This window comes from Armigeres subalbatus, chromosome 2 (assembly GCF_024139115.2).
Source record: "Armigeres subalbatus isolate Guangzhou_Male chromosome 2, GZ_Asu_2, whole genome shotgun sequence".
NCBI lineage: Eukaryota > Metazoa > Arthropoda > Insecta > Diptera > Culicidae > Armigeres > Armigeres subalbatus.
In genome coordinates, this window is record NC_085140.1 from 18,389,438 (window position 1) to 18,412,160 (window position 22,723).

General features: G+C 46.0%; 3 protein-coding genes across 4 annotated transcripts in view; all 3 read left to right on the forward strand.

Moving 5' to 3' along the window:
* The window catches only part of LOC134214087 (PDZ domain-containing protein GIPC3-like), an 88,684-nt gene extending 85,021 nt beyond the window's left edge, over window positions 1-3,663 (forward strand). For both annotated transcript variants that reach the window (XM_062693525.1, XM_062693524.1), the window contains exons 3-6: window positions 1,748-1,978; window positions 2,036-2,284; window positions 2,346-2,435; window positions 2,496-3,663. In XM_062693525.1, the coding sequence (XP_062549509.1) occupies window positions 1,748-1,978; window positions 2,036-2,284; window positions 2,346-2,435; window positions 2,496-2,648 (723 nt within the window). In that variant the 3' untranslated portion in view covers window positions 2,649-3,663. The remainder of the gene's footprint in view (window positions 1-1,747; window positions 1,979-2,035; window positions 2,285-2,345; window positions 2,436-2,495) is intronic.
* Window positions 3,664-19,498: 15,835 nt separating this feature from the next.
* On the forward strand, window positions 19,499-21,243 carry LOC134208850 (uncharacterized). Its single transcript, XM_062684795.1, has 2 exons — window positions 19,499-20,751; window positions 20,883-21,243. Exons 1-2 carry the CDS (start codon window positions 19,499-19,501, stop codon window positions 21,241-21,243), a joined length of 1,614 nt encoding a protein of 537 aa, XP_062540779.1.
* LOC134208851 (uncharacterized) lies at window positions 21,240-21,941 on the forward strand. Its single transcript, XM_062684796.1, has one exon. It carries the CDS (start codon window positions 21,240-21,242, stop codon window positions 21,939-21,941), a length of 702 nt encoding a protein of 233 aa, XP_062540780.1.
* The last annotated feature ends 782 nt before the right edge of the window (window positions 21,942-22,723 follow it).

Consider the following 22,723-nt stretch of genomic DNA (forward strand, 5'->3'; position numbering starts at 1 on the left):
AGTAATGTCTTCGAATGGGATTCCTAATGATCGATTGGGATTCCTTTTGGAAAAATATTTTTAGAACATATGAATGAATAGGATTCCTTTAACTAATAAAATCAGGGTCACCAGTAGCTTTGCGAGCAAAGGCGTAAGATTTCCAATCCAAAGATGGCGAGTTCGATTCTCGGTCCTTTCTAGGCTGTTTTCGGGTTGGCAATTTTTTCGACACCCTAGGCATAGTGTAACATCAATACACTTGCTAGCAAAATATACATGCAATTATGGGCATAGAAAAGCTTTCAATTAATATCTGAGGATATGCTTATAAAAAAAACTAAGTTAAAAAGCAGGCGAACTTCCAGTTAGCATGTAGAGCCATTGAAGAAGATGAAGAACTAATAAAAAGGAGAAATGCAAAATTGGAGGGTTTTCCTTACATGGAAAATAAAACTAGCCACCAATGTCAATTTAAATCAAAGAAGATTTATTTGCTAGTAGGTGTGTCAACCAGAGCTTAAAATATTCATCTTCATGAAGCAACTTCGGTCCGAATTTTGACAAACATCGCATGATTATTCAAAACATAGAATGACATAGTCAGACGTCTACTCCACTTATTCATTCATTCTACTGTCACTGAGTGTGCTTACTATATGCAGAAAGAAAAAAATAATTAGCATTGTTTACATTGATGTTTACTGTTCAAAGTGCCTCACGGATGAAAAATGGATTCATTTCTATGAGATACATTACTTTACTAATTTAAAACGTGTTCAGATTTCAGATAATTTATTAATTCCTAGAATATGCATAAATGTTGAACGATTTATATTCAATCGAATATTGACAGTCCAGAGCCAACTATGAATGTGTCTTAATGTGAGCTGACAAGTGAAGAAAGGTGGACTTCACCAAAAAATTTCGACTATTTTACACTCCGGTGTCAACATTTGAAATATTTCTGATTTTAAAGGAACCTTCTTTACTCTTGTTTTGCTTTTTGTCTTTCTTTTGCTGAATGGATCGATGTTATACATCAATCACAAACCTATAATATCAATTATGCCAAACGACTTTATACCAAACGGGGAACAATCGCTAATACTACCTTATGTTTCGCAAAAGCCTTATTTTGTTCAATTTTAACATTGCTGCTGCTAACACTAAACTGCTGTTCTACGCATTACTGTCCCATGTTGCTTTGATGTAAAAATTCAAACCAGCGCGTCACTAATTTCAGAATCGATTGGATCTGTAAATTTAACCAATACTTTTGAATTGTAATGAGCGTTATCAACACTTTTCCAGTACATAAAACGGATCACTATTTCTTCTTCATTGTTGGCATTTACATCCCCAACTGGGACATTGCTACCTTGCAGAAATTGAACCCAGCCATTCCCAGCATAGGCTTGCTTTGTAGCTGCGCATCTTACCCCACGGCTAAGGAGGGCCCTTATTATGTAAACGCTTTAACAATAATTGTTTTCCCGAAATCTAAAAGTCACGGGATTTTTACCAAAATCAAATGATTTTCCATAGGATTGGTTTGCATAATGCTTCCGAATCAGTACACAAAACGAATCAGTACACTGAAACGTTCAAAAAGATCTCTAATAATTTGATTAACTTGTTTTCAATACATCTAACTTATTTTAAAGGCATTCTAAGTTATTGAAACAATAACTCATTCTCAATGGTCCCGAAAGACCGTCATTGAACTGTACTATATTCCTACTTTTTTTCGCCTCTTTTATTGCAGATTTTATTTTGCACGCTAAACTCGCACAAGGTCGACATGAGTAACCTACTGGGTGGACAAATCGGTTTAAACGATTTCATCTTCGCACACAAAAAAGGTCGCCCCAAGGAGGTGGAAATAGTCAAATCGGAAGACGCCCTCGGACTGACCATCACCGACAACGGTGCCGGATATGCGTTCATCAAGCGGATCAAGAACGGCAGCGTCATCGACCGGATCCCACACATACAGGTTGGTGGATTGTAATGTTCGTACAAGTATTTAACCCCTTTTTACCTCGCATTGTAGGTTGGCGACCACATCGAAAAGCTAGACGGTATCAATGTGGTCGGAAAGCGACACTACGAGGTGGCCCGTATGCTAAAGGACATCCCCACCGGATCGACCTTTACGATTCGGTTGGTCGAACCGATGAAGAGTGGTTTCCAGGGTATCGCGCCTCGGAAGGGTGGCGCCAAACAGTCCAAACCTGGCTACGGAAGTGGAAAGGAAACGCTTAGGTTTAAGGCCAACGGAAATGCCACTATCGAGGACGAGGTTTGTCAATGCGAAAATTATCAATCGAACAAATCAAACATTTCTTTTGTCTCAATTGTAGCACGACGACTCAACACAGTGCGGAATCGATGCCATCAATACACTGCTAGATTCATTTATGGGAATCAACGACACTGAACTAGCGACGCAGGTTAGAATCAGTACATACTTTGAATCACGCAGCAATGATAATAACTTTTCAACTCTGTAGATATGGGATCTAGGCAGCAATAAAACCAACTCAATGGACTTTGCCGAGGCGATTGATGCTTCCGACCTAGAGGCGTTTGGGTTCACCGACGACTTCATCATCGAACTGTGGGGTGCAGTCACCGACGCTCGACAGGGTCGTCATCGGAGATAAGACCTGATATTGCCGAAGAAAGTGTCGTAGCCAATAGTAACCGCCAAGCCAATCACTTTGAAGCGTGTTTATGTTTTACTTCTACTTTTCGGAAAATAAACATAATACGTATTTAATTGTGCTTCTACTTGAATAATATTTCTAACGCTCAAAATCACAGGGACTTAACTGCATTGATCGATTTCTCTTTGTCGATGTTTCCTTTTTATTATTGTAGCGAATTGCAGTAATTTGTGGAAGATTTTATTGTATGGAGTAATAAAGGTTGATTGCATCTTGTACCAGAATCAACAATCACGCATGTAGCTTTTGAAACAATCGAGTTATTATCAAAATACAAAATAGATTGAGAGAAATCGATCAATACAGTTACGCCCTATGATTCTAAGCGCGAGATTTGTTATCTCGGTAGAAAATACGGAAGAAATAATTTAAAACGACATCATCTTCTCCCAATCAAAAAGCAATAAAAGCGATGAATCACTTTCCGATAATCATATAATAATAGCATTTATGTTGAATATCCTATGTTCAGACTTCGCACCTGTTACATGTTGTTCGGTTATCTTGATGGCATTTTGCTTGATAACATGTTAAAACGTCGTAGTGTGAATGTAGTATTTATAGTAATGATCAAAAGAAGCAATCTGGGAGAACTTAAAAACATTCCTTCAGGAAAAAACCATACTTATGATGAGAAGCGTAGCTAGCTATCTAAAAGTTACTCAAACAAGTGAAAAGACATTCGTACATGTGGAAGTGATAATATGGATAATTTTAACTAATACGTAATGTTATTCAGAGCGAAACGTAGGAGAACAAGTGTACTTACTGTTGGATGGAGAAGAGGAGGTTTATGTAGATTTTTTAGTAGACTGAAGGAGAATAAAATCAAGTCAAACATTGAGTAGAAAAATGAAGATGGAGAATTTATTTTAACCGTGTATATCAAGTAAAGATTCGACTTATACGTTTAAGCAACACGAACATCTAGAAATACAGAGTTAAGGTAAAATCGAAAGATGACTCTTATACCGACAGCCCTGATATGATTTACATATTATGCTTACCCGCCATTTGGTACCTGCCGGATCGGCAGCAGACACCATCTTTGCAAAGTTGCTGACAATCTGCCCATTGTATCCTTCCAACTTTACCTGTACCTGAATATTGGGTTCACCGTAGAATTGGGCTAGCTTGTGGTTCATCCTTCGCCACCACACACCGTCTTCTTGCACACCTCCAAAGATGGTCCCAAGAACGAGTCTTTTGAATACCTCGAGTGCTTTCAATTCCTTCTCGAGCATAATCCAGGTTTCAGTTCGGTTCCGCCCACCAACTTGTACTCTTTGTCTTTTAATCATTCATCATCAGTTCAACTTTTGTTGTCTATCACGTTCCAGGCGGGTATACCGGATTCACTTGAGACCACCTTTTCAAATTTTTGATCGACAATATCCAATCCATATGATCCACGAAACAAAACTTACACATTCATGACTTAAGGCCTGCATTCCATAGAATTGTTGCAAAATCTAGAATGTTCGTACAGCATTAACAATCGTGAAATTTTCATCGTTCACTAATTCACTGTCCAATTTAAATAATCATTATTTGACCAATTGATCACCCGTGGCGCGCTCAAGTTTGACGTTTGCTCACTAACGCCATGCGATTCGTGACTTGCTCCAAGTAAAACAACAGAAGTCCACTACTTTTTTTACCTTTAACAGATATGTATTTCGACCTCAACAGTAAGGACTCGACTTCGTCGACTAAGTCGAGTCGAGTACGAGACACTGAAGACGGTCTACGGTACGAAAAAGTAGTGGAATTAAATGGAATAGCACAAACTCGTCTTATGACAAGTAAATACATTCCACTAGGATTTGTACGACGATGAATTGATGAGTGTATGTATGTTCAATGCATTATGTCTGCTTGTCTGTGTCCGTTTACTTGCTTGATGAGCTAGGAGGCCGTAGGTACATAGGTTGATGATATTAAAAACACATCAGGTGTTCCGAAAAGTCTGTTGCCGCCAGTTCATGGTGTCTTCTCGCTCGGATTGGACCAAAGAAGTAATAGTGCGCGTGCGAAATGCACCACTCCCTGGACTAGCGGAATTCTGCCAAACGTTACACATGGGCAATTGTGTTACCAGTGGCCAGTGGTTCCCTTGCTAGAAGTGGGAACGAAGCTACAAAGTGTCTCCAAGGCACGGTATGTTGAAGCCAAGTTCTATCGTCTGCTGAGAAGTGAAGGACCCTCGCTGCTTCGATGATCGCCCCTAGAACCTGTGATGCTGCATGTCGACCACCGCTCATCGATCGGCCGCAACGTAAATGTGCACATGAGACGAATGAGAGTATGAATCCAATGAGTAATAAACCGCAAGTATAAATTTATGCAGATATGCACGCTAATAAATTGTCCCTAAAAGTGATCACAATTGTGTCTATAAAAAAATAGTAGTTTTTTTTAAATAATTATTGTTTTTCTATCTGAACTAAATTGATTAAAATCAAGTATAAAAATATTACATTCCATTTCGCTTATTTTTTCTGTTTGTTTTCTGTGCCTAATTTGTATATAATCAGCCCAAAAACTACGCGGGAAGCTAGTCCACCGAAGTTAACCAATCTCTCTCAGGAACACGACTACACATAAACGACCCGAACAAATCAGACTATCGTAAAAGAGGCTGTTGTAGAGCCCACCCCAAGTGGACACCGTGGCCAGACCAGTGTCCAGGGGAGTAGCCAAGGGTACATCTGACCCTTGCGGACATTAAGATAGTTTCAAAATTAAATGGCATTTTCAAGAAAATCATTGGTATTGTCACGGAAAACTCTCTGGAATTTATACGTGGGGTTGTCTGGAAATTCTACTGAATCTTCGGAATTCCAAGGAAAATTCTGTGGACGTTTCAAATTTGAATCGGAGTGGAAAATATAAATCGGCGGCGTGACAAATTTTTAACGACGGCGCACTCCGCACACACACACACACACACATGGGCTGCGAAATGGTGAGTTGACATCTGGAAAGGAGCGACCTACACAGCTCTGGTCCTCACAAGTTCCAATCTCACGCTTCCACGGGTCTTCCGATGACAATCGACCGCCAGCTAAGGGTTTTGTACTTAGCTGGTAGTGCAGCCTGTGCACTGTTGTCCTTCTGACATCAGCTAGAGCGAGGGCGACCAAAGGAACCGCATCGTCCCTAACCCCTAATCCCAAGGCGCTAAGCGACCCGTGCCGAGGGGATGCATGGCCAGGGGGGTGAAATAATGAGCTAGACCTCTAACGGAGCCTGTGGGGTACCTGGGCACCCTCCACAGTAATTGTCCCTTACCGCGTCATGCTGGGCTCTGGCGTGGTGTACCTCTTTTCTCGAGCAACTCGTGGGACCAAAATGGAAAACCAAGTCAATTATTCAATTAGTGGTAGTAGTGTAGGCGACAACCCCTTCGCAAGAGGTGGGTTGTTCAGGTCTCCGCCTAGGAGGCCAGAGGCAATAGTCGGCAGCTCAGTGCGCAGCGCCAGCGTGGGTCACTTAACCTTCTCCTCGGCTACGCCGGTAGAGATTATGGACGGCCCATGGCTTGTGGGGGCGATGAACCGCAAACGCGATGGGCTTTCGGCCTTCGAGGTGGCGACGGAACAGCTGGACGCCATCATCGACTTTGCGTCATCGAAGCATAATATCAGTAAGGACCTCAAGAGGAGCTTTCTGGAACTTCGAAAGTCCAACGGTGCAGTTACAAAAACGGGGGAGACAGTCTCCAGAGGATGAGCTCCCTGGGGCCGCTCCAAAACGCGGAGGGTTACTACCCCGAACAAGGGTAGTGAGGCTGGGAAGCTGAACCCCGGCCAGGTACCTCCAAAACCGGGGGAGGAAGGACCTGGAAAGGTCCGTCCACCCAGGAAAGACGGTGGTAAGAGGTTACGGCATGCTGAGAGCTCTCAGTCGCCCCAGACCAGGGAAATAGAGTGAGATGACGCCTCCTGGACCCTGGTCAAGAACAAGAGGAAACCGAAGACGTCAAGGGCCGAAAGGAAGGCCAAGTCGAATAAGGGTAGCAAGAAGTCTAGGGTAGGCGCCAATCGCTCCAGGGGCGATGCCCTAGTCATCACGACGGACGAGGCTAAGTACTCGGACGACTTGAAGGCGATGAGGAGTGACGTCAAGCTCGGTGAGCTCGGCGCCGACGTACATCGAATAAGACGTACCCGGATGGGCGGGATGATCCTCGAGCTGAAGCAGGGAGTCTCGCAAAAGGGCGCTGCCTACAAGAAGTTGGCTTAGGAAGTCCTAGGCGAGACGGTCAAGGTGAGGGCACTCACGACGGAGGTGAATCTTAGGGTTAAAGACCTGGACGAGATCACCGAAGTCGAAGAGCTCGTCACGGCACTGCGGCGACAGTGTGAAAGTATGAAGTGGAGACGCCCACCGCAGCCTTTCGGCTACGGAAAGGTCCGGAATGAACGCAGGTAGCATTGGTTCGGCTATCTGCAGCGGACGCCTCCTAGGTAGTCAAGTTAGGGAGCGTCAAGGTGGGATGTTCGGTGTGCCCTGTGGGCATATACGAGTAACCCGAAGTTTGCTCCAAGTTCCTGGAACCGGGGCACAAGGGGGGGACTGGGACTGCAAAGGCCCTGACAGAAGCAATCTCGGCCGACGCTGCGGATTGGAGGGACATAAGTCACAATGCTGCACGAACCCTCCCAATTGTTTGATTTGTTCCAGCAAACATGCGTGTAGCAAGCACCCCATTGGGGGTTCGAAGTGCCCGGCGTTTAAGCGTGCTGCAAACTCACTGTGCAGGTGACGCAGCTGGCTCGCTCGGCCTCGTCCGAGTGTTTGGTGTGCGCAGGTTTAGAGGAAACGGTGGAACACGTGTTGTTCGTGTGCTCACGTTTTCGCGCAATGCGTGACCACATGCTTGCCACATGTGGTCTGGACACTACCCCGGACAACTTAGTTCGGAGGATGTGTAAAGATGAAGTTGGATGGAACGCCGTTTTATCATCATTCTTGATACCAGTCGTGCAGAGGGAAGCAATCGCGAAGTCGACCCTTCCCACCTTCCGAGGACATAGGGCGAGGTAGGGCCACCTGGAAAGCCGACAATGCGCTGGCACGATACCATGGTGTTCTTCTGAAAAAGCGAGTCAAGATGTTCGGTGCTGTAAGGACACGCAGCTAACCTCGAGGGTGCGTTGTGCACTGGCCTCCCTTTGAAGCATTACTTTCTGGTTGTACCGAAGGGACGATGGGCTTGGCGGCAATGGAAACGATTTAGCGGGTCGGGGATGCAGTCATGCCTCCCTCGTTACTGTTGGAGGTAGCCCCTAACCCCGCACTTCCTGGACAACCCAGGATGTCTGTTGAGCAGATTCCCCCTCCATTGCTTAGGAAAAAAAACACACACACACGCGCCGCTGCATAGAAAGCGAATCCCTGACTTCCTGCGTAAGATCCTTAGGAGCTACTTCCTGAACCGGATTCTGGTTTACGACACGAACTCGGGGCAGACGTCGAGGCGGGCATTCCACAAGGGTCCATACTAGTCCCTGATGCTGAACTTGCCAAAAGGTGTAAAGATTTACGGATTCGCGGATGATGTCGTCCTAACGATAACCGGTGAATCACTGGAGGAGGTGGAAATGCTTGTGGCGGAAGTGACCGATGGAGCAGAAATCTGGCTGAATGGAGTCAAGCTGCAGCTGGCTCAACTCAAAACGGAAGTGATGCTGGTCAGCAACTGCAAAGTAATCCAGCGGATACAGATTACCATCGGAGGGCATGATATCCCGTCGGTGCGAACTCTAAGACATCTATGTAGGTGTGATGATTAATGGCCGGTTGAACTTCAACTCCCACGTGGACTTCTTCTTCTTCTTCTTCTTCTTCTTCTTGGTATTACATCTCCACACTGGGACAAAGCCGCCTCGCAGCTTAGTGTTCATTAAGCACTTCCACAGTTATTAACTGCGATGGTTCTAAGCCAGGTTACCATTTTTGCATTCGTATTATCATGAGGCTAGCACGATGATACTTTTATGCCCAGGGAAGTCCAGACAATTTCCAATCCGAAAATTGCCTAGACCGGCACCAGGAATCGAACTCAGCCACCCTCAGCATGGTCTTGCTTTGTAGCCGCGCGTTTTACCGCACGGCTAAGGAGGGCCCTCTACTTGGACTATTCCTGTGAAAAGGCGGCTAAAATGATCAGTGCGTTAGCAAGGATCATGCCGAAGATCGGCGGTCCGAAAGGCAGCAGTAGGCATCTTCTGGCGACAGTATCATCCTCGATACTAAAGTACGGAGTTCCAGCCTGGGGAGCTGCGCTCAAGACGAAACGTAACCGGAGGAAGCTGAATAGCGTGTTTCGTTTAATGGCCATTCGAGTCGCGAGTGCGTACCGAACTATTTCGTCGGAGGCAGTTTGCGTTATCGCAGGGATGATTCCAATCTGCATAACCCTAGCAGAGGATATCGAGTGCTACCAACGGAGGGATGCCAGAAATGTGAGGAAGGCGGTGAGACTGAACTCTATGGGGAAGTGGCAGCAGAAGTGGGACAATGCGGATAATGGAAGGTGTACCCATTGGCTCATCGATAGGGGCGGACAACATCGCAGAGCGAATGTGTTGCGATGAATGTACGTGGAATGCGATAAGCAGAGTCGTGACACAAATACTGTCAGAGCTGCAGCGTCGATGGAGAAGGGAGCAGCAGGTAAGCGTCGGCTCAGAGGAAAATCCACCGCAGTGAGCAGTGTTTGGTCTCGAGTCGTCGGGGTGCCAGCGAACCGGAAGTCTTCTGCCAACCGGAACCGTCGGACAGAACTCGGCACTCGAACCGCCAACCTGCTGAAGAAAGAAGAAGGAAGAAGGAAGTGCACCGCCAGTGCGGACGTCATCCACCACCGGAACTGTCGAACTACCTCTGCAACCCGCAGACGAAGTCAGCGCAATGCGCGACAGGGTCCATTGCGATAGCCGCCGGTAGTCGGGGCACCATCAGTGAGGAAGTTTCTTTCACCGGAACTGGTGGACCACCCTCAACGCCGGGGGAATTCAGGAGGATTCGAGTGAGGAAGTTTGTGGTACGACCGCCGAGAGATCGACACAACGTAGCACTGGATCTCAGCAAGCCAGTCGGCGAACTAGCCTAAGCTAGGGGCAGGAATTTTAGAAGAAGTGCATCAGCACAGCCATCCCCCCTCGAAGTAGTTGCAGGATTCCGTGGTCCCGGGGAGATCGAGGCAAGGAGGATAAGGGACCCGGTTTATCCGGGAGACATATTTTTAGCAGGTCGGGAGGAGCCCTTCCCTGTTCGCCTTCGAGCATAGTGTGGATGCTCAGGTATCTGTCGTGCAGATTTTTCCAAAGCCTTAAACCCTTGAAAAAAAACACAGATACACACTGGTCTCCAGAACTTCTATTAAAAGTTAGTTTTTGGATTGAAATGATAATCTTTCGGTACATTATGCGAGATTGGGACAATCCAGGTGATAAATAATAGTTGATAGAGTTCATTAGTGCGAGTTGGTTCGGTCGTAGAAGCAGTATGCCGAAGCCTTCGGACCTGCATTGTGTTAGTTTTTATCTTCGTCGCAATACCATAAAGGTAAAAGTGTTTTCAAATTAATGTTCGTTTAAAAGTAGAAAGATCTCGAGGCCACGGATTTTTGTTCTGTTTTGTGCGGTAAGTTTATTCAAATAATTCAGAGCGCGATCGATCGTGTTTGTTTGAAACAGAACGGTTTCGAGATCATGGGATTTTTGTTCTACTTAGTGCGGTCAGTAATCAAACTAATTAGTGCACGATAATCAAACTACACGTTATACACAGCATACCGTTTACCAAGACGAACCCCGCTACATGCCCTACCCCATATATCCACCATCCCAGTGATTTCTCGTAGAAGTGCAGATGACTCGTCGGCTTCCATCAAAGCGAGTATCACGTCAACATTTTCCTACCCATTCCTTAATTGACCTGCATTCGGACACGGCCGGCGCTGGTATTGCTTTATATTGGGTCACCAGTTTTTACACATTGAGGATGATGTTAGTCCCAAACATCGTCTGTTGGTTCCCTGTGTAATTACAGCTGACCTGGCAATAACGGAGTAGCAACCGTGGGCGGTCAATCATGCTCATGCTCAATGATAACCTTTCGGTGCAACTTTGTGGTACGAGAAAGGCAAAACCACTTTGGTGCCAAAAAATATTCAAACTTTGCCGAAAGTTTTATCACGTTTTATTAAACACTTCATAGTATTTGGAACCACTAGAAAAGGAAAAAACATAGCTCTCCTACAAAACTCTGCATCTGCATGTGACAATTTTTTGTGTGAGGACAATTTTTTAGTGGCAGTTTTGTCACTCTTTTCGGAATATAATTTTAATTTATTGATTGTGCGTATTTTTTATATTTTGTTCTGACAAACCAAAGGACTTGATTAGACGCCGAATAAATCAAGAGTGCAGCAATTCTGGTAAGGTATTAAGTATTTTATACCTGATTTTATATGCGCATATGCTGCACGGTCAATTTTTTTAAATAACAAACTAATATCATAATAACAACAGTTTTTGTTGTGATTTTGTGAGTTTTTGTTATTCTTGTTTCACTCTCCTGGTCCAGCATCTGCACAATTGTTTGGGATCCGCAATAGGGTATTTGTTTCATTATTGATAGCATGCTCCAAATCAATAATATTCGCAATAGGGACAAACTTAGTTTAATCTGTGCCGTATCTTAATGCTATCCTGCGTACTTACTGAAGAATAAAACCAATTCTCCAATTCTTCGTGTTATTATTGTTGATATAGGTAGGTACAACGGTACAAATTATGAATTCAATGAGCAATAACCGTAGATCCGAAAAACAAACGATTTGAGAAAAATACCATGATGCCCCACTCTAATATAAGCACTTCACGACTACACCGTATTGCTATACCGTAACAGCGCCAGGTGGGTATGCAATGCTTAACGATGATCGGTTGAATACACGCTAAGTTACTACTATCATGAATTGTGAATTTCTAATTTTCGTTTGCTTTTGGACAATTCAATAACTTATTTTTATAAGGATTATGCATACTGCCCCCACTCGCGTATCAGTCTTATATCGTTTTTTCGCATGCTGTGATAATAACTACTGTAGTTTTGTATCTTCCATATAAATCTAATAAATTGAATAATCGGTTCTAGTCGAAATTTCGCTGAGTTGTTTATCATTCGATAGATTACCGTGCGACAATTTAGTTTAATCGACACGTTGCTTAGTTTTGTGCAATCAGGTCATGTAAATTCTTAATGGTACTTTTTTTTTTTAACTTTATTAGTGTGTTTTTTTAATTGTAAACTAAGTTCAACACAGACTTAATGGTACTGTTATACGGGTACTTTCAATATGAGACGCACTATTCATTGATTGACAAAGATTCTCATGATAATTTAAGAGTAGGATCACGTGAAAGTGTTGATCCCTCTCGATTTATTGAATATTTGATTCTTCCCATTTCAGTCCTGCACATTATCTGTTCATCGACTTCAAAGCCGTTTTGCCTTTCTCTTATATGTATTATTAACTCTGAAAAGTAAAATATGTACGTGTGTACTCATGTTAGTAAAAGAACGCATGCTGAATGCCCTCCTCATCTTTCCACATCAGAGTAATCGTTCTATCAGAATCGAAATAGGTAGTCAAATCAGTAGGCAAAAGTAATAGCCATTACATCACGCTTTCATTGGTTGATCAACCAACGAGCAAGCTGATGACATTTCAAGCGTTTTTTATTTATCTCCGGAGGTTGTACGACTTTGAGCATGAACCGCCTACAGATCGCCAATCCACCAAGTACTCGATCAAGAAGGCATCTAATAACGGTAAGTTGACCACCTGCTAACCAATATGTTTGAATTGAATAAAACACACCCCCCTACAAGCTTGGAAAAATAAACAAATTGTGTAGCTAACGGCAGGGGAGAGTGTTACAAAGCACGCACCAGCTAAGCTGGTGTTGAATGTCTACTACCGAGCGTCTCCATCTGTAGAAGAACCTATTCGCAATGACAGCTATCCGTCTTTCATTTCATGGTTAACTTCATTGTAACGCGTCACAAGACAAAGGAAATCGCCAACAACTCAACTATACTCAACTATCATTTGTCGAAGATAGTAAAATAGCGCAGCTCCCACCCATTTAACATCATAAGCGAGGGACAATCAAGCAATGAGAAAATTATCAGCTAGCGGGAGAAGAGATTGATTTTTTACACTTTTGTAATAACTTTAAGAACAACTACCATTTTGAATTATTTGCACCAGTATATTCAATGTGTCCGCTTCTCCCTTGAATGGAAATTTTTCTCATCGAGTTGGCCAAGTGACAACTTTTTTTTCAGTATCTGGTCAAACTACCATCTGTGCTATGGAAATGCCCACCAAGAAACTCTAATAATGACACGGGGGTCACTGGAGAGAGCTTAATCTTCTGAGATTCAACCTCCTCGAGTGCTTAAGCTGAAATGTTGCACATTGCAAGCTGGAGCTGTCTCAGCCTCCCGTGCAGATTAGATTGTAATGGTAATGTAACATAGACGGTGCCGATTGGCTACCATAAAACACGTGCTCGTCGTGGTACAACCAAAAAAGGCAATAAGTGACAACGTGCCGGAAAGTGAATCATGTTGCGAAATTTGCGAGTGTTAGTATGGAGGATATGGACACAGTAACTTATTTTCCGACCTACCAAGTGTCGCAAGACAAGCCTCTAAGCAAGTCGGTATGAATACCTGTCCATATTTGGAAGCGTGTCTAGTCTAGAAGGAAAGTTCACGTGTTTCATGTCATAGAACACGTTGAATCGTACGAACAACAGGTGGTCATCGTTGTATATAGGCAGTAAGTAATTCAAGCTTGTTGTGCAAATTAAGGGACACTATAACGGATCTATGCAGTATAGTGGTCAAGTCTGGCCCAATAAGCCGCTCGTTATTGTAAAACACACTATTTCGAGCAAAGCGGGAAAATATGAACTTGCTGTTATCGGCGAAAACCCACGCGACTAAGGATTATTAGACCGATAGTATAGTACCCATTTTTTGGTTCAAACTATTTTTAGTTCATTTGTCTGGTGGTTTCAGGCATATACGGAGCCAAAGCTGATTATAATATTTAAGGTACACCGGGGCAAGATGAAACGCTTTTTTCGAAGTTTAAATTCGAAGCGCTGTAAAAAAAATCACCATTTGATATATTTTGAATCCGTTTACGGTGTTTGCTAGTTCGGGCCAAAAATTATACATAAAAAATAAGCAACCTTAACAAACTTTTTTATAAATATTTTGTATATTTAAATTATTTTTTTATATGCATCGTTTCAACTTACCACGCGTATCGAGGTAAGTTGAAACACTGCGTTCCATTCAGACATAATCTAATTTTGCCGTATTAATAACAAAATGTATGTACTCATTGAGTCTCAAGAAGCACGAGGTTGTAAAGGTGACTATAATACTGACAGGATTCGCATAAGAGTCCCATGTAAGTTTTTGAAACTTTTGATTTTCTTTTCTTTCCTCGTTTGTCGGGTGAAGATCACTGCGTCCAAATTTTAGGACTATTGTGATATACCCTTTTGCTGTGAAATACGCAAGTTATCTCAGTAACATGTTTGTCACTGAGATACCTTGGTATCGACTGAACTCAAGACCATCTATTATTGATGAATAGAGATCCTGAGTTACAGTATGTGACTCCCCCATTCTGGCGAGACTAGCTTTAGGAAGCCAACCACGTCCTTGGGGGATAAGATCCATATGTCAGCAGGCCCTAAAAAGGGCTTGCTGAGAACTTTGAACCTACGTTGGGTGTTAACGCAGAAGCCGTCAAGCTGGCAACCTTGCCCAACACCGAATCTGAAGGGCACTCGTCAGCTGTCAAAGCGCCACGTCAGCTGCCGAAGCGCCGCGTCGACGCTGGTGGAATGACATCGCTCGTTTGACAAGCTGTCATCGGGCTCTTCCGGTCATTCTTCGCCACATTCCAGTTACGTTGAAGCAGCAGTGAGACGTTTACGATTTAAGAAAACAGTGAATTTAGTTAAGAGAATTTGAAAATTAAAATACGGTTCAGAAAATTAGCGTGTAGTGCTCGATTCGATTTTCCACCGATTAAGGATTAGTTCGGTAGGATTATACCTTTGGCGACAGTTGCCAGATTGTAGTCGCAAAGTGAGGTTAGTTGAGTCAGGTCAAAGCTATCCACATAATTTATTATTTTTATCCGCAGTCATAGCGTGAAATCCATCGTCGCAGTCTGTCCAGTCTGTGGTCCAGTAGGTCCTTCCGACAAATCCTGAAAAGAAAAAGTGAGAATAATCACCTGTCATAAGACGAGTTTGAACAGTCCCATTGAATTCCACCACTTAATTGTATCTGACAGATACGTATTTCGACCTCAACAGTAAGGCCGTCTTCAGTGTCTTGTACTTGACTCGACGAGTCAAGTACAAGACACTGAAGACGGCCTTACTGTTGAGGTCGAAATACGTATCTGTCAGGATACAATTAAGTGGTGGAATTCAATGGGACTGTTCAAACTCGTCTTATGACAGGTGAAAACATTCCACTAAAAAGCTCAAAATAATTTTCTTATTAGAGAAAATAATATTAAATGAAGATAATATCAGATAATTAATTAACTGAATTTAGGCCACTAGGTAGAGGTTAGTGTGTGGCACAGCAGGTGCGCAAGATATATAGGCCCACCGAATTGTGAGTAATTATTGAATACTTACTGTGAAATATTATACTTACGTTTCGATCTAATTATAGTTGAAGCTCAATACACAAAGCTATCAGAACCGGTTTGTGTTTTTCCTTTGCGCCCTGCCAGCCTCGACAAATCTTCAAAATTCGTGGCAACATGGAAGACAGCGCGACCGATGGCCACGAGGAATACAACTGTGTGGCCTGCCAACGGCCAGATAGTGCGGACAACATGGTCCAGTGCGACCAGTGCGACGTCTGGAAGCATTACGCCTGCGCCGAGGTGAATGAGAGCATCCGGGATCGATCCTTCTTGTGTGGTGATTGCACCGCGCATGCCGCACACCAGAGTGATGACGTCATATCGGTCCGAAGTGAATTCAGCCACACTAGCTCAACATCGGTGTTCTCCGTCTGCCTGAATCAGCTGGTGGAACGACAGCAGATCGAACGCGCTCGTGTGGAACTGGAACTCCAGCGGCGCCACTTGGACGAGCAGCAGAAACTGATCGACAGAGTACTGGATGGGGAGGAAATTGCGAGCCATCGTAGTGGCGGCACGAGAGGTGGTGCAATCATCGATGCGACTTCACCTTCGTCGAATATGCGCTTAGTGACACCAACTCCTCCTGGAGCTCCTCTGGCACCGAATGCTCGTCGGTCGATGCCTCCACCCAGTGATACACCGAAAACTACCGCTCCAGTGATGGTGTCAATTCCACTCTCGGCGATCGAGCCAGGTACCGTGGAATTTCTGAAGGCCAAAAGGGATCCGAAAGCTGCCTTCATAGCTCTCAAGGATCGGGTTGAGCAGTGCGAGCATCGCGCCAACCCAACATCTGAAGAGCTGGCAAATCTACGATCTCAAGTAGAAATGTGCCGGAAGCTTTTGGAGAAGTTTCAACACGGCGCAGAAACAAGCCAGCCAGTTCATCGTTCAGCTCCGGTCAACTCGTCGATGGTGCGGCCACCAAAGCCAGCGGCGAACACGTCGCAAGTGAAGAAGCAGACCGGCACCATCCCGAAGACGAACCGATCGATGCAACAGACTCTCGCAGACGACCAGATACAGTGGGATCGTCATTCATCAGATGGAGCAGTTGGTGGAACCGATCCACTTGAGGATCTATGGTCGCTAAGGATGCCGGTAAGACAAACTAGCCGGCCACCGGTAAGTCGAACGATGGAACCCCCAGGTAAGCGTCAAGCCTTGAGTACTACTATGCAACTTACAAACCCATACGATTCAGAACATTGCCCTACGACCAAAACAACTACCAGCGAGCAGCAGCGATTTGTCGCGCGCCCGGTAGAACATAATATGCCTCCTATAAATTCTCTGGAGCAGCAGCGAAATTTATTCGCGCGCTCTCTTGATTTAAATCAGACCAGTTACATTGAACAAAATTTAACCGAAGTGGAAACGCGTCCTCCCCCCTCGCGTGCGGTTAATTCGTCTCAGCCCCTCGACAATACGAAAGCGTGATACAAAACCAAGTGATTCCCCAACGAGATCCAGTTCGCCCAACACAGCAGCAGTTAGCAGCAAGGCAGTCCCTGGCTAAAGAACTTCCTCGATTCACCGGTGACCCAGCGGAATGGCCGATCTTCATCTCTAACTACCGCTACACAACGGAAGCCTGTGGTTTTACAGATGGAGAAAATATGCTGCGCCTCCAACGGTGCCTGTCTGGACCAGCGCTTGAAACGGTTCGCTGTCGGTTGGTGCTGCCAGCAGCAGTCCCGCAGGTCATCGAGACACTTCGCTTGCGGTTCGGACGACCGGAATTGCTGATCAACGCTCTGCTTCGTAAGGTGCGAGAAATTCCAGCCCCAAAGTCGGATAAGCTGGAAGGACTAATTGACTTCGGAATGGCAGTGCAGGCGTTATGTGACCATATAGAAGCTGCGAACGAACGCGCTCACCTATCAAACCCGTCACTGCTGCAGGAACTCGTCGCTAAACTTCCTGCGGATCAACGAATGATGTGGGCGGGGTATAAGCGAGGATTCCAAGAAGTCGATCTCAAAACCTTCGGCGATTATATGGCAGCTGTGGTACGAGATGCGACAAGTGTAGTGACCTTCGAACCAGAGGTCAAACGAAACAACCCTCGCGACCGCCCGAAGGGCAAAGGATTCATTAACTCCCACGCAGTGGAAACGCCCGGAAGGACATGGGATTCATCGAGTGATCCGACAGAAACGGCGAAGCAGTTCAATTGCCTGAACTGCAATAAGAGCGGTCACCGAGTACGAGATTGTAACGCGTTCAAACAGTTGACAGTCGATGATCGTTGGAGACGAGTCCGTGCGCTGAGTCTATGTCAAAACTGTCTATTCAGCCATGGACGACGCGCGTGCCGAGGCAGAAAGTCTTGCGACATCAATGGCTGCCAGTACCGTCATCATCCGCTTCTCCACTCATCTAGAGGCCCACCAAAGTCATCGGAATCCACCGTTCAAGTCGCAGAAAACCACACCCATCGGCACCTGAGTTCCTCGACGTTGTTCCGAATCATTCCCGTCACTCTTTACGGGAGAACAGTTCGATCAACACGTTCGCCTTTCTTGACGAGGGATCGGATCTGACATTGGTGGAAAGTGACTTGATTACTTCGCTGGGACTAAAGGCACTCCTCTCCCTCTATGCCTTCGTTGGACTGGGAATACTTCACGCGTAGAGAAGGGTTCCCAACAGGTCACTGTCGAGATAGCTGGACTAGGGCAGGACAAGCGGCACAAATTGCTAAACGCGCGCACTGTAAAGAACCTGGGTCTTCCCTGCCAAAGTTTCCAGATGGATGCGGCAGTTAAGCAGCACAAGCACCTAACGGGCATTCCTGTCAGCAGCTACAAGAACGCTGTTCCGAAGATTCTTATCGGGATCGATAATTTGCGGCTAGCGCTACCATTGAAAGTACGAGAAGGAGAAGATGGGACGGCGCCGGTGGCGGTGAAAACCAGACTAGGTTGGTGCGTCTACGGTCCCCATGAAAGCAGTAAACAAGATTCATACAGTTTCCACATCTGCGAATGTTCCTGTGATGAAACACTTCACGAGGCGGTGAAAGACTTCTTCGCCATTGAAGGAGCAGGAGTATGTCCGACAGTAATCCCGATGAAGCAGGAAGACGAACGGGCGCTAACCATAATGGAGGCCACAACTTACCGTGTTGGAAACCGCTTCGAAACGGGACTAATTTGGAAAGAAGACCACGTAGAGTTCCCTGAACAGCTATTACATGGCAGTACGCGCACAAGGCTACGAAAGCAGAAATGGAAGCAGCGGATCCAAGGAGAGTATGGCACCTCCCAGTCGGAGCGGTGATGAACCCAAAGAAACCGGGGAAAGTCCGCGTTACTTGGGACGCTGCGGCTAAGGTCGACGGCGTATCGCTCAACAGTGCACTCCTCAAAGGACCAGATCAACTCTCTTCTCTTCCCGCGATTCTTTTCCGTTTCCGACTGTACGGGGTGGCAGTCAGCTCGGATATCCAGGAGATGTTTCACCAGATCCGAATCCGAAAAGCAGACAAGAACTCCCAACGCTTCCTGTGGCGAGACAACCCGCCTGAGAAGCCCACAGTATACCTGATGGACGTTGCCACATTCGGCAGTACTTGTTCACCGGCATTAGCACAGTTCGTTAAAAACAGGAACGCCGAGCAACACCGAGAGCTGTATCCGGAAGCGGTAAAAGCGATTATCAACGACCACTACGTTGATGATTATCTGGCGAGTTTCAGCACGGAAGAGGAAGCAGCAAAAGTGGCACGCGAGGTACGACACGTACACGGCAACGGAGGGTTCGAATTGCACAACTGGCGGTCGAACAGTAGCACGGTGCTAGAACGACTGGGCGAAGTTCCACTTGCAGCCGAAAAGCAACTGAAACTCGTTGACGGAGTGAATACAGAGAGAGGCTCGGAATGCTATGGAGTCCTTCAACCGACGAGCTGAGCTTTTCCACCCAGATGAGTGTAGAAGTCCAGTCACTGATTCAAACGGCCACGCGGCCGACAAAGAGGCAGGTACTACGATGCGTGATGACTCTATTTGATCCATTGGGATTGCTCTCACCGTTCCTCATCCATGGCAAAGTTCTTATCCAAGACATTTGGAGAGAAGGCACTGAATGGGACGAACAAGTCAGCACAAACGTATTTGCGAAATGGCAGCGGTGGGTGCAGATGATTGAGTACATCTCCGGGGTGCGCATTCCTAGATGTTATTTCCACCATGCGAATCATAAGACCTATCACAACTCCGAGCTCCATGTGTTCGTCGACGCAAGCGAGGTAGCGTACTCTTGTGCGATCTATCTGCGCACTCTTAGTTCAGAAATGGGTCCGCTGTGCTGCTTAATTGCTGCCAAATCCAAAGTTGCTCCGCTAAAGCCGTGGTCTATTCCCAGACTAGAACTACAAGGCTGTGTCTTGGGCGTACGTTGGTCGAAGTTCGTCCGAGAAAATCACGGTATTCCTGTATCCAAGATGGCGTCTTGGACGGATTCCAGAACAGCCCTGGCCTGGATCATGGCCGACCCTAGGAGCTACCGACAATTCGTGTCCTTCAGAGTAGGAGAGATTCTGGAGCACACCACGGCAAGCGAATGGCGATGGGTGCCATCAAAGTCAAACCCAGCAGATGAAGCGACTAAATGGGGCAGCGGTCCGTACTTCGACCCAAACAGTAAGTGGTTCCATGGTCCGGACTTCCTGCGCCTACCGGAGGAAGAGTGGCCTCATCCAAAAGAGCCGGTAATGGTTACTACCGAGGAGATGCGGGCATCGATTCTGCACCACTGTTCATTCGAGCCGGTGATTGACTTCGACCGATTCTCTTCTTGGGATCGGCTACTACGAGCAACCGCATTCGCTCTCCGATTCGTACGCAATACGACCAAGATGCACCTGAAATACACAGGACAACTTCAGCAGTCTGAACTTCGAGCAGCAGAAACTACGATATGCAAGCTAGTGCAGTACGACTCCTACCCTGATGAGATCGCTGCACTGTCCAACAAGGTACCGAACGAAACCGGGCAGGAGGCTATCGGGAAACACAGCTCCATCTACCGATTAATGCCGATTATGGACGACAACGGGTTGCTACGTGAACGTGGCCGGATCGGAGCAGCTGCAGACATCGGCTACAACGTGTGTCATCCAATTATACTGCCGAGAAATCATCATATCACGGAACTTCTCGTTCGTCGATACCATGAGCGATACCGTCATGGAAATACAGAAACGGTGGTTAACGAGATCCGCCAGCTGTACAGCATTTCAAGACTGCGGTTGGTTGTCAAAAGGGTAAGCCGTGAATGTACGTTCTGCAAGATCCGCCGAGCGAAACCAGCAATTCCACCAATGGCGCCGCTTCCACCTGCTCGCCTGGCTCACCATGAACGGGCCTTCACCTACACAGGGTGGACTATTTCGGGCCGCTGCTGGTCAAGCTGGGAAGATCAAACGTCAAACGCTGGGTCGCATTGTTCACCTGTTTAACAATACGTGCCGTCCATCTCGAAGTCGCGTACACACTGTCAACCGAATCCTGTATTTCCTGCGTCCGCCGATTCGTGGGTCGCCGAGGCCCACCCGCCGAATTCTTCAGTGACAACGGAACAAACTTCCAAGGCGCTGACCGAGTGCTGCGACATCAGATTAGCCAGGGACTGTCCGACACCTTCACTAGTACCAATACTAAATGGAACTTCATTCCGCCAGGAGCACCGCACATGGGAGGAGCATGGGAACGCCTGGTGAAGTCAGTAAAACCGCCATGACCGAGGCGTACTCCGAGGAGAAACTCGATGACGAGGGGCTGCAGACACTGGTCGTGGAGGCTGAACGTATGGTGAACTCGAGGCCTCTGACGTATCTGCCGCTAGAGTCTGAGGAGTCGGAGGCACTTACACCGAATCACTTTTTGGTGTTGAGCTCAAGCGGGGTGATACAACGAAGAGATCAACGAAGCAACGATACAGTCTGGGTTCAGCCAAGTGAACTAGTCCGCCGAGAAATCCTGGGGAGATCCTGGGAACTAATCCAGCGTCAGCTGGATGTTTTCTGGAGACGTTGGTTGGTCGAATATTTGCCGGTGATCCGCCGACAGCCGAAGTGGTTCGACGAAACTCGTTCGCTAGAACCAGGAGATCTGGTGATGGTCGCAGAACCGACGAAGCGAAACGGATGGGAACGAGGACGAATCATTCGCATGATCTCGAATCCGGATGGTCGACATCGTCAGGCCGTCGTACAGATTGGACAAAAGAGCGTGGTGCGGCCGGTCTCAAGGTTAGCGCTGCTTGACCTCAAGGATCATCGTGAGACTCCGGAGAACTTCGGACCACACCTGGGGAGACTGTTAACGCAGAAGCCGTCAAGCTGGCAACCTTGCCCAACACCGAATCTGAAGGGCACTCGTCAGCTGTCAAAGCGCCACGTCAGCTGCCGAAGCGCCGCGTCGACGCTGGTGGAATGACATCGCTCGTTTGACAAGCTGTCATCGGGCTCTTCCGGTCATTCTTCGCCACATTCCAGTTACGTTGAAGCAGCAGTGAGACGTTTACGATTTAAGAAAACAGTGAATTTAGTTAAGAGAATTTGAAAATTAAAATACGGTTCAGAAAATTAGCGTGTAGTGCTCGATTCGATTTTCCACCGATTAAGGATTAGTTCGGTAGGATTATACCTTTGGCGACAGTTGCCAGATTGTAGTCGCAAAGTGAGGTTAGTTGAGTCAGGTCAAAGCTATCCACATAATTTATTATTTTTATCCGCAGTCATAGCGTGAAATCCATCGTCGCAGTCTGTCCAGTCTGTGGTCCAGTAGGTCCTTCCGACAAATCCTGAAAAGAAAAAGTGAGAAAATAATATTAAATGAAGATAATATCAGATAATTAATTAACTGAATTTAGGCCACTAGGTAGAGGTTAGTGTGTGGCACAGCAGGTGCGCAAGATATATAGGCCCACCGAATTGTGAGTAATTATTGAATACTTACTGTGAAATATTATACTTACGTTTCGATCTAATTATAGTTGAAGCTCAATACACAAAGCTATCAGAACCGGTTTGTGTTTTTCCTTTGCGCCCTGCCAGCCTCGACATTGGGTGAGTGCACTGCAATAGCAGAGGATGTGTTCTGATGTTTCTCTCTCCTCGTCACAGAAGCGGCAATTTGAGGTTTGGATTGCTCCGATCTTTTGTAGATGGTATCTGCAGGGGCAGTGTCCAGTTATTAGACCGGTGTAGATGTTGAAA

Excerpts from the sequence above, each read along its gene's own strand:
- LOC134208850 (XM_062684795.1), top strand. The coding sequence starts at position 19,499 with ATGACTCTATTTGATCCATTGGGATTGCTCTCACCGTTCCTCATCCAT. Across the intron at positions 20,752-20,882 it reads TACAGCATTTCAAGACTGCG|GGTGGACTATTTCGGGCCGC; the intron begins GTTGGTTGTCAA and ends TCACCTACACAG.
- LOC134208851 (XM_062684796.1), top strand. The coding sequence starts at position 21,240 with ATGACCGAGGCGTACTCCGAGGAGAAACTCGATGACGAGGGGCTGCAG.